The 12,406-nt window shown below is 39.8% G+C and overlaps 1 protein-coding gene across 1 annotated transcript; it reads left to right on the top strand.

Annotated features, from left to right (window-relative positions):
• Positions 1 to 2,917: 2,917 nt before the first annotated feature.
• Positions 2,918 to 10,638, top strand: LOC131970717 (olfactory receptor 10A6-like). Its single transcript, XM_059332138.1, has 5 exons — positions 2,918 to 3,842; positions 5,270 to 5,461; positions 5,543 to 5,696; positions 9,894 to 10,088; positions 10,379 to 10,638. Exons 1-5 carry the CDS (start codon positions 2,931 to 2,933, stop codon positions 10,636 to 10,638), a joined length of 1,713 nt encoding a protein of 570 aa, XP_059188121.1. The 5' UTR covers positions 2,918 to 2,930.
• Positions 10,639 to 12,406: the final 1,768 nt, after the last annotated feature.

The raw sequence follows: 12,406 nt of genomic DNA, 5'->3' as shown, positions 1-12,406 counted from the left end.
AAATTGCAGGAAAGCAGAGTGTGAGTGGAGAAAAACTAAACTTTACATTCACGATGACCTTTTTAAAGCAAAGTCTCTATATAAGGCAAAACAGCAATACTGTTCTGACATAAAATAACAAAAACCTAAACAATATTGCAATCTGCAATATTGTTCATCTTTTGTCAAGATAAGCGGTAACAACACTACAATAAGAGTACCTTAATTAACTTTAGTGCATTATTAAGCATTAATTAACTGTTTAATAATACATGAACAATCATAATTATGTATTAGTTAGCATTAGGTAACACATTAGTTAATGTATTAGTAAGCGGTTAGTTAATGCTTACTACTCAAAGTTGGTTAATACATTATTATGCATTGATAAAGGTTGAATAATGTTCTTAGTTATCATTAAGTATGCACTAATCAGCATTAAATAACATTAGTTCACATATTAGTAAGCCGTTAAAAAATGGCTCTAGTAATCATTAACTAATGGTGTTTATTGGGAGGGAATAAGCAATAAGTAACTGCTAATTAACGCATTAATCATGAGCCATAGCCTACGTGAATTTGTTGCTGTTGCCAGTACCAGTGCCGTCGCCGTCAATGGTTGCCTGCCAGCGCCATTGCTGATACCGTTGCCGTTGTCAGTACCGGTACCAGCGCCGGTATCGTTGTGGGTAGGAGTGCCGACCAGCCTCCAGATCTCGTTGGAGCTCTGAAGCCTGGTTGGCCGCATGGCACACAGAGCACAGGGCGCTTGTGTGTGGGTGAGAGGAGCAGGGAGACTGGGCTTGAGCTCAGTCTCTGGAGCACAGCAGAGGTCCGGTGTACCAGGACCACGGTGTTCACGGTGTGATGAAGCGTAGAGTTGTGTTCGTGAACGTCATGAAACAACCATTGTTGTTGTTTAGATGATGCCGCCGCTACCAGCTGTCAGCATTAAACTGAAAAGGCACCCACGTGGAGCTCTGTAACAGAGTAAGAAACAGTCGTCCCCAGGCAGAAAGTACATTCTTTGAAGACATTTGCTCCACTGGAGGGCCCAGACTAAACGGGATCCACAAAACTCAATAAATGAGTAACATGGAACCTGGAGAACCTTGTCCAAACTCGAACCAAGCCCACAAGTGACAACATGAGTGGGGACAAGTGTACCTTATTACCCCTTTTTGACCAAAGCAGTTTCAGTGCTGGTTCGGAGCCAGTGCTGGTTCTGGTTTTGCATTTGGTTCAACTTGCGAACCAGCTCTGAACCTGTTTGCTTTTCTACAGAGAGCCACGTCATTATGTCACTGTTAACATCTGCATATTTCTCCGCCCTCTTGGCAAATATAATAACAGCAGACGACATGTCTCTACAGCACATCTGCTGCTCATCTTCATCACTATGGACGCCGAATGCATTCTTATTAACACTGAATGAAAGATGTTAATGTTGGACCTTGTTGTAAGCTAACGCTAGCCAGCTAACGTTAGCATGGTAGCATTCGCCTGCTAACATTAGCATGCTACCTGTATCAATCATATTGCAGTTAAACAAAGGAAATAAATGAATGGTACATGCTTTAGTTGGTCTCTCTCAACGGCATCGAGTTGGTCTTGGTCTTGCTAGCCCGCTATTGTTAGCATGCTAGCGATTGCCAGCTAACATATGCAGTATCGGTAGCCCTCTAACGTTAGCATGCAAGCTCGCCCATATCAATCACATTGCAGTGAAACAAATCAAATAAATGAATGATACACTTTTTACTTGGTCTCTCTCAAGGCACCGAGTTGGTATTGTTGGTCAAATAGCCCCGCAAAGAGTTGGTGCCACTGTGGAATAGGTTTTCCCGGCTGGGAACCGGTTTTTGGCGGTGGAAAAACAAAGAAGCGTTCGCAATTGGGCACTGGCCAGGAACCGGCTCTGGTCGAAAAGTTCTATAAGAGTTGAAGGGTATAGTGTCACTTAAGATAAGGGAACTCTCTGCTGAGTTCATAGATGCTTTCCAAAAGAATACACAACAAATTTTCGATGACTGATCAAACAGTTCATGAGTTATGAGCAGGACATCAAAGTATAAAACATGCTACTTCTGTCACTGGCATCAAAATTGACACATGGATGTGTTCACATCTGGACTCCTATCAGGGAAGAAAAATTCTGGGCAGATTGATAAATGTATTCTCAAGTGACAACAACTTCCTGTTTCATGGCAAATTATTAAAATGGCTGTGCAGCCAGAGAAGCACTATTTTCACAGCATTAGACAATAGAGCCTTATCAACAGCTTGAGGCTTGTGAAGCCACTTCAGAAATGGATCTGGTAAAAAAGGCTAGGAACAGGACATCCCGATATAAATAATGTAGAAAACATCTTCACAATCAAACATGATCAACATCTCGTGGCTTCTCTGACAATATAATGCTTGGAGCATGACATCACAATATAAAACACACTTCACAAACAGAATTTTCAGTTTTACAAATGTCTTATTTGTTTTTATTAATGGAAAATTGGGTATTTACAAAAACAATATATTTACAAATACACACATATTTTAAAAACCAAAATACAAGTTACAAATTATAAATTTGTATTTGTGGATAGCAAAACAAGTGTGCAAATAAAGTTCTATTTGTTGATCCCCCTCTGTGCGTTTGCAGATATTATTGAGACAAATTTAAGCCCATAGTTGCAAGGTCTCAGAATGTGTTGATGGGCAGGCTGAGTGGACTGGCTGTGTGATTGTTCTGTTCTGAAAAGGTATAAAGCAGTTGCATGTTTCTGCAGCTGACAGAAGTGACTGCAGCTTCTGCAGAGCAACAGGTGACAAACACTCTACTGTGTGTGATGTGATTTATACTTATTGAAACATTCACTGAGTGAGAGTCTCGGCTGCTTGAGAGATTGTTGTCATTTCTGCTTGTTTGTAGATACTTTTTGCCTTAAAGAATTATGTTGAATTCAACTTCATCAACTTTGTCTTATTTAGTTCTTGGGGCTTATTTGCATGTTGGAAATTTGAAATACATATATTTTATGATCACTGCAATGTTGTACCTTCTTATTGTTATTGTCAACACTTCTCTGATTGTGGTTATCTGTGTGAACAGAAGCTTACATGAACCTATGTACATTTTTCTGTGCAGCCTGTTTGTAAATGAACTGTATGGTAGTACAGGGTTGTTTCCATTCCTTCTGGTTCAGATCCTCTCTGACATTCATACTGTTTCTGCTTCTTTTTGTTTCCTGCAGATATTCTGTTTGCATACATATGTAAATATTGAGTTTTGTAACTTAGCCATCATGTCTTATGACAGATATCTTGCTATCTGTTTTCCTCTACAATATAACACACGTATGACATTTAACAAAGCAATTATCTTTATTATTGTTGTCTGGTTGTACTCTTTTCTGAAGTTCCTGATTCCTCTATCCTTAAACATCCGTTTGACACGTTGTGGAAACATCATAAACGGTTTATTTTGCCGTAACTACCTTGTTGTTAACTTGGCCTGTTCTGACATCAAATTGAATAATATCTATGGACTCTTTGGTACTGCTGTCACAATCTTAGTCCCTCTGCTTACAATCCTTTTTTCTTATGTTAAAATTTTCAAAGTGTGTTTTTCTGGCTCCAAACAGACAAGACAGAAAGCTGTCAGTACCTGCACACCTCACATCGCTTCTCTGCTCAACTTTTCTTGTGCTGGCAGTTTTGAAATCATTCAGACTAGATTTGATATGAGCAGTGTACCCAGTGAGCTGCGTATTATTCTGTCTCTGTATTTTGTCATCATACCACTACTTTTGAATCCTGTCATGTTTGGTTTGCAAATGTCAAAAATTCTGAACACATTTAAACATGTCCTCTGTTATAAACTTACAGCCTATCGGAGAAATAAAATGTAGGTATACCAACTCAATGACTGTTTTACAATATTTGGTTTTGAGATTTTGATTTAATATGTTTTTCAACATGATAGGACAAACTGCAACTGTCACTGATGTTTGTGGTATGTGATGAAGTGGATTAAAGTTTCAGTAATGAATTTAAAAACATTGAAGGCTTGTCATGACCTCAGAGAGTACTCTTTCTTGTATTTATTTCACACATCCACCCCTTCTTTTGTTATATTGATTTCAAAAATCATGAGCCCAGTTACTGATTCACAGGAGTGCAAACACTAACACAAAATCCCTGTGTAAACATGATTTTTCTGTGTGCTGTGATGGTGCTTTGCGGGTTTGTCAGACAATGTCCCTGATGAAGCCTCTCCTTTGTTTTGAATCAAAGTTAGTCATCCGGTGAGAGCTTTCATCAGTTTGAAATACAAATAACATTTGATCAGATCTCTTATTTAAAATCCTTAACTGCTGCACAGGCCAAGATAAATATTTGCATATTGTTAACTCAAAAAGATGCAAGTACACTTCAAGGTGTCCAGAAAATATAGCTTAGTGGAGGCTGAGAATGTCACAACCTAAAGGGATGTTTCCTCCTCTGAGTCCATTCTTATCTATGTGGACACACATGCTGATAATTCAGCAGTCTTTGATTGAGTGCTGTGTCGAGCACAGTGACATGATGCAACCAGCCAACCCAACTACAACTTTTTTTTTTTTTTATCTTAACAGGAGATTTTGACATTCTTGTAGACAATAACATGAACATAATGCTAAATAACCCTCTGCTCTACTTGACACTTTTGGCCTCTAGCAACATGTGAAGGGACCCACACACACTCAAGGTCACACTCTGGATCTCAGAAGGTGTTGACATTTACATTTCTTGTGCTACTTGCTCTCTGACTTACAGATAATTCCAAATATTCAGTTTTCATCTGTGTGTGTTAAGAAAGGTACATAAATGAGAATATCATTGCTCAGTGCTGGAGGTAATGGCCACTCACCACCTGTGAGTGCATAGACTGGAGTTGATCTCCTGATGGAGAAAAACTAAACTTTACATTCATGATGACCTTTTCAAAGCAAAGTCTCTATATAAGGCAAAACAGCAATACTTTTCTGACATAAAATAATAAAAACCTAAACAATATTGCAATCTGCAATATTGAAGATAATCTATTGATAATAGATCAAGATAAGCGGTAACAACACTACAATAAGAGTCCCTTAATAAACGTTAGCATTATTAAGCATTAATTAACTGCATACATGTTACCTTGAGGGGCATTAAAGCAACAATATGTAGGATTCCTGGTACTGGTACTGAGAAGGGCAACTGTCTGCTACTTTGTTAGTAGCCTACGTGAATTTGTTGCTGTTGCCAGTACCAGTGCCATCGCAGTCAACGGTTGCCTACCAGCGCCATTGCTGATACTGTTGCCGTTGTCAGTACCGGTACCAGTGCCGGTATCGTTGTGGATAGGAGAGCCGACCAGCCTCCAGATCTCGTTGGAGCTCTGAAGGCTGATTGGCCACATGGCACACAGAGCACATGGCACACAGAGCACAGTGTTATGGTTCAGTTTAGTTTGTCTTGGTTGTTGTGTTTTTTTCCTTTTGTTCTCTCTGTTCACCCTCCCTTTTCTTTTTCTCTGCAGAGCTTGTGTGTGGAAGGGGGCGTGGCTGGCTCCTCCTGTTGGCAGCAGTGGCACACCTGCATCCACTCAGCTCATTTTCCCCAGTACTTAAGCCTGGTCTTCCCTCCAGATCACTGCCAGATTATTCCTTTGCTTCCCGGCATGCTGTCCCCCTGTACACCTGAAGCCTCAGAAGATTTCCTCCTGCCAGCCAGCTCCCTGCCACTGCAGCCTGCCTTGTATGGTTTTTTGGTTCGTGTCATTAAAGACATTTTTCAGTTCTCACCCATCAGTGTGTGCACGTCTCTCTGCTTTGGGGTCCAATCCTAATGAACACAACACACAGGGCACAGTGTGTGGGTGAGAGGAGCAGGGAGACTGGGCTTGAGCTCAGGAAACACAGGAAATTTGTTCTTAGTAACCTGACACTAACCCTAAGTATGCGTGCCTCATAAGCATTAACCATAGGTAACCATTAGTGAATGCTTTTTGGACCCTTATTGTAAAGTGTAAACATGTATCCCATAGGTAACACTTTATAAATGCTTAACTGCCTTATAAGCATTACTAAACCATAGGTAACCATTGGTGAATGCTTTTTGGACCCTTATTGTAAAGTGTAAACATGTATCCCATAGGAAATGCATAACAGTTGTAAACTAGAAAATTTCCTCTGGGGAAATTCTGAAAGGGCCACAGGGGCTACTGCCGGTGTGTGTACACTATGATGAGATTCTGTGTACACTATGATGAGATTCTGTGTGAGAGAGTGTGAAATTTGTATCTGGAGGAGTGTGCGCGCTTTTGTGTGTGTGTGTGTGTGTAGCGAAAATCGCATGAAGTTACCTGTGTGTGTAATTAAAATCACATAAAGTTACCTGTGTGTGTGTGTGTGTGTGTGTGTGTGTGCGCGCATGTGCGTTTGAAGCATATGTATGCATGTGTGAGGGGTGTGCGCGCTTACGTGCATGTGTGTGTGTGTGTGTGTCTGTAACTGTAATCACAGATCAAAGGCAATCAGATTGAAGCAATCAACAGAATTAACTGACACCTGTTCCGGCATAGTGACAGCAGAGGTGGGCAGACTGGAATTTCTGGCTTCGAACAGAAAGCATTTTTGGCAAAACCATAATACCTATCATTGATCCGACTTCACTTTGAGCGTCCTGAGTTCTTCCTGAACGTCTACATATGGTTTTCTTTTAATAAAAATGAAAAAATAGCTTAGTTAGAGCGATCTAAAAAAACTGTTACATCTCCCTTTTTCAGAAATCTACGCCCAAACTATAACTCTGACAGCTTTACCATTATTTCTCTCAGTTCTCTCCACTTCTCTCTACAGAATTATTTCTGTAGAGTGGAATTTGCGGCCTGGAGCGCAGTTTTCAAATTTATTTTTTGACAATTTTTTCTCTCCCTCTACACTCTGGCAATGATGTCACACACTGTGACACGAACATTCCGTGCAATACACACCCATTATAATCTCAGAATTTCTCCAAAAATGATCATGGTCATTGAACAGGGATTGATAAAAAACTATATGACCTATCGAAACGTGGATTAATACACTGATACACAAGACTTTTGTCTACTGTTTAAAGTTTAAATGGAGTCTCTAGGAGAAATTATGCCGGAGAAGTAGATGTTTAAAAATCTCCAATTATTGTTCTTTTTCGCTCATTTTTTTTTCGGCCGTCCCATTCATTTCAATGCAAAATTTTGGGCAGACGCACACACACACACACACACACAAACACACAAACACACTTTTTGAGGTTAAAGGGCATAGTTCTCTGAAGAATCTCATCATAGTGTACACACACCGGCAGTAGCCCCCGTGGCCCTTTCAGAATTTCCCCAGAGGAAATTTTCTAGTTAGGGCCTCGGGGCAATCGCACCGAGCACTGGTCCCATACAGCAATAGCTGTAGGGACCTGTTATACTGTGGATTTTTTCTTCTTCCTCTTCCGGACGCAATTTCGTCCCGCTACTAGTCCTACAAATTGAAGAGTTGCAGGACAAATTTTATATCAAAACGTGCGGTTTGGTTGGGATCGGTGTGCTATTACTTTTCTCTACAGAATACAAATTTTTCGCGACGTAAGTCGCGAAAAACTGCCCAAAATTTTGCATTGAAATGAATGGCACGGCCGACAAAAAATGAGCGAAACAGAACAATAATTGGAGATTTTTAAACGTCTACTTCTCCGGCAATATTTCACCTAGAGACTCCATTTAAACTTTAAACAGTAGACACAAGTCTTGTGTATCGGTGTATTAATCCACTTTTCGATAGGTCATATAATTTTTTTATCAATCCCTGTTCAATGACCATGATAATTTTTGGAGAAATTCTGAGATTATAATGGGTGTGTATTGCACGGAATGTTTGTGTCACAGTGTGTGACATCATCGCCAGAGTGTAGAGGGAGAGTCGAAAAATACATTTGAAAACTGCGCTCCAGGCCGCAAATTCCACTCTACAGAAATAATTTATTCATAGAAACGTAGGAAAATTTGTCTTCTCACTCACAATCCTCTGGTAAAGCTGTCAGAGTTATAGTTTGGGCGTAGGACGCACAGATGCACCACCAACATCACCAACAGCCTCATTGCCTCCCATGTTAAAAACGCTGGGAGATTTCTAAAAGAAGGGATATGTAACTGTTTTTTTAGATCACTCAAACAAAGCTATTTTTTCATTTTTCAAAAACATATGTAGACGTTCAGGAAGAACTCGGGACGCTCAAAGTGAAGTCGGATCAATGATAGGTATTATGGTTTTGCCAAAAATGCTTTCTGTTCGAGTCCAGAAATTCGAGTCTGTCCACCTCTGCTGTCGCTCTTTCGGAACATTAACAGCTGCAGTTAATTCTGTTGATTGCTTTGATCTGATTGCCTTTGATCTTTGATGTGATTACAGTTACAGATACACACACACATGCACTAAAGTGCGCACACTCCTCACACATGCATACACATGCTTCATACACGCACACAGGTAACTTTATGTGATTTTAATTACACACACGCACACACACAGGTAACTTTATGCGATTTTCGCCACACACACACACACACACACACACACACACAGACACACACACAGGTAACTTTATGTGATTTTAATTACACACACACACACACACACACACACACACACACACACACAGGTAACTTTATGCGATTTTCGCCACACACACACACACACAGGTAACTTTATGTGATTTTAATTACACATACACACACACACACACACACACACACACATATTTTGAGGTTAAAGGGCATAGTTTGAAATCTCTGAAGAATCTCATCATAGTGTACACACACCGGCAGTAGCCCCCGTGGCCCTTTCAGAATTTCCCCAGAGGAAATTTTCTAGTTAATATTTAGAATATTGATATTTTATAGTGAACACCCCTTTTATGAGACTATGTTTCACAGTTTGGTTATTGGTCCCTGTTCACAGGGTGGTGCCCAGATATTAATAACTGATTATTAATAATTTAAATAACATTAATAATTATATTACTGTTGATTTTTTTATTAATAAATATTAATTTTAATATCTAATATTTAATATTTGCCAATATCAAACTTGCTCCTGCCATTCCCAACATTGCCGTGGATATCCATTGTTCAGCTTTTCTCCTGATGACGGCTCGTCTTGTTAGTGACCTGTCAATCAAAGCTATTGTTGTGTGATGGTAAACCACTAATTCTCCAGATTTTTTTGTGGGTGGGGGCACCGACATTAGGTCCAATGCACTTTTTCAAGTAGAGGGTCTGAAAAGCCTGACCTCCGAGTTATCTGGAATGCAGCATAATGTTCTTGTAAATTTCCTTTTTCTTCACGCACACTGACCTCTGTCTGTGTGACAGACCAGTCCAGGCTCGATACACAACTATAGAGAACACAAAACGCGGCCAGAGACGTTGTATATTGTTTATATTATCTGTCTAGAAGGACTTTCACACGGCTCACTCATCTCAAAATGGATGAGCTTGACGTCTTGCCTCCGCACAAGACGAGGCTACACACTCAGTAGAGAAAAAGAGAGGAAGGACAATCTCGTGGAAAAGATGGTCACATTGATCTTACTATGTTTAATAGTTAGCTCTTAACTAGCTCAGAAATAACTAGAGATTGTGTTGTAGTATTTATAACAACATTAATGAGAACATTCATCAAGATTCCTTCATGTGCTCTGTCATATCTATGATGGCGTCATGTCTTATTACCCTTCTGATAAAGTGTTCGGCCTAGCACTAATGATAAGAATAAGGAAGGAAGCTGCACTTCACACCATAATTTAAACAGTTAAATAATTTACATAATTTTGGAATTATGTTCTGTTCTAAACAGGCAATATGACTACAGAGGCCCCAACTGCCAAAGTTGCCATGGACAAGCTGAGAGGGGAAAGGGACAAGTGGAAAGCACGTGCTGAGTTCCTGGAGGAAAAACTTTTAGATGTCACTACAGAACGTGACATTTGCAGGTCTCAACTCTCAGGTGGTGAGATTCTAGGCTACATTCAGGATATGATGGGTGTGCACTGTGGGTGCGAAAGTTGTGTCATACCTGTGAATTGAATTGAATATTTATTTTATTAATGTCATACACCAATTAAGGAGCCCAGCCCAGGCTTACAAGACACAAATGTCATACTTGTAGCCAGCAGAGTACAAACAAAACCAAACTACATAGATTGCACATTTCAAGTAAAATTCACACCAATAAAAGTAGCAAAACCTCTTCTCTGAAAAACCATCCCAACCTGTGTTCGTTGTTGTAAATGAATAAGCAATCAAATTGGTGTAATGTACTATTAATCCTTGCATCCATAGCTTTGGCGAGTCTCAAGGAGGCTAAACAGTCTCCAAGAGATGATAGTGATGATGAAGAGGTGCAGATGCAGCATGACAATGAAAACAATAGTGAAAAAGATGACTCTGAGTCCAGCTCTGATTCTGTGATGAAAGAGGAAGACGAAAGGGAAGACAAAGAAGAGTGGGAAGAGTGGGAAGAAGAAAAGGAAGAAAGAGAAAAAGGCAAAGAGATCCAAACATCACTTTCGCCAGCGGGGTATGTGAGGGGTATTTCTTGAATGGCTTGGGCTGTATGTGTTCTCTTTGTATGTCCCTACAAGTAGCTCAATCACTCATCACACGCTGGTAGAGGGGTGTACTAGAAGGAGTTTTAGCAACAGCTTGTGGAGAAAATAGAAATGCTACGAATTGAAAGCGCAGCGGAGTGGAGAGCCGCGGCTGGGACGCTGCTGAACTGTTCTGTGCCCGGTGGAAATCAGGCTATACCTTGCGTCTCCTGTGATACATGAGTGCCAGCCAACCACATCTTTTCAGCTGAACACAAAGGAGTTTTACTGGGTTGTGTCCAGCGTGTGTGGAGGCTCATGCTATCACCTAGTTCCACTCCCACTGAACAGGCTCCCCACCACCAGTAGCGGTCGCTGTGCAATGACCAGGACACATACCCCAACACAGTGTTGGAAAATCTCAGTTTCTACATGAACGAGTTCAAAGTTCAGTTCACAAATTTTAAATGTTCAGTTCATAGTTCATAATTCAAAATTTTGAACTAAGTTAACGATTCCAAAAATGAACTAGTTTTTTTCCCCAGTATGTTGAAAATGCTTTATTTCGGACCCACATTTAATTTTACTGTAGAATGAATGAAACAATATCAAAATCTCACAATATTACAATACCTCAATATCAAGCCCATGATATTTATTGCAGTAGGCTATTTGTAAGACATGTTATGATATCAGTGATATGATAATACCACATAAGCTCCACAGTACAAATTTATTTCACTATCCATAAGTCATCAAAAACAACAACAACATTTGGTCAAAAATGAAATAGCTTATCTGCCTTTTCTCAATCACCAGCCTCTCGACCTTTATCCTACCATCACCTCTGTCTTAAATTTGGTAAAGGCTTGATCTGATCAACGCAACAGACAGGGGACACAGTGCACTTGTTTGGATGGTTAAGTTTAGGCACAGGTTTCATATGGTTAAGGTTAATGTAAGTGTTAGTGTTAGGTTAGGTTAGGTTCTGGTTAGAGTTAGAGTTAGGGTTCTGTGTCATTGTTGCATTGATCGGATCTAGCCTCTACCATGTAGGTTTATACGTCAATCTGTAAAGATGTTTGCTGTTGAAATGGTCTATTGCACCTTTGTCTAGATTTCTGTCTTTATGGGAAACCCCATTGATAAGCACACAGCTTTATAATACAGTTATTGTGTTTTTTCTTCTCACCAATCCCTTGATTTAAATGATACATTCCCTCTTGTTCTTGTGTGTTTAGTTGGAACACCAGGTGATGTGGTGGGGCGGTACAAGAAGGTCCTTGCCATTTTCCAGATGGGGAAGAATATGGCCAAATCCTTTGAGAAGTATAGCGTTGACAGACTTACTGTTGTGAAGACTGCAGCGATTGCTGAGCTTGCCATAGCTGCTCCAGAAGGGGGCTTCTCCAACACTCAGCCACTATCAGTAAAAATGTACTACTCATTTCTGGAGGAAAAACAAATCCAATGTTTACATTTTGCAGAATGTTAAATCTTGAGACCTATCAGTAATGAGTGGTGTGTTACAATCCAGTTTACTCACAATGACAAGGAACTTGTTCCAATAATATGGTTGAATTTTAACAGGATAATAATTTGATATTGTCAAGCAAAGACTTTTGCTGAAAAACTGTATCAATGAAGTTCATATCAATTAATATATATATAATATATATAGTTGTGTTTTTATTCAGCACATTTCAAGATGTGATGTTATCAACCTACTGACACTTACTGACAGCTATTTATTTCGTCAATATTTTATTTTTTTGACAAG

The sequence above is a fragment of the Centropristis striata genome, chromosome 4 (assembly GCF_030273125.1).
Source record: "Centropristis striata isolate RG_2023a ecotype Rhode Island chromosome 4, C.striata_1.0, whole genome shotgun sequence".
NCBI lineage: Eukaryota > Metazoa > Chordata > Actinopteri > Perciformes > Serranidae > Centropristis > Centropristis striata.
Note: the sequence above shows the minus strand (reverse complement) of the source record. Positions and strands in the feature narration are given on the sequence as shown.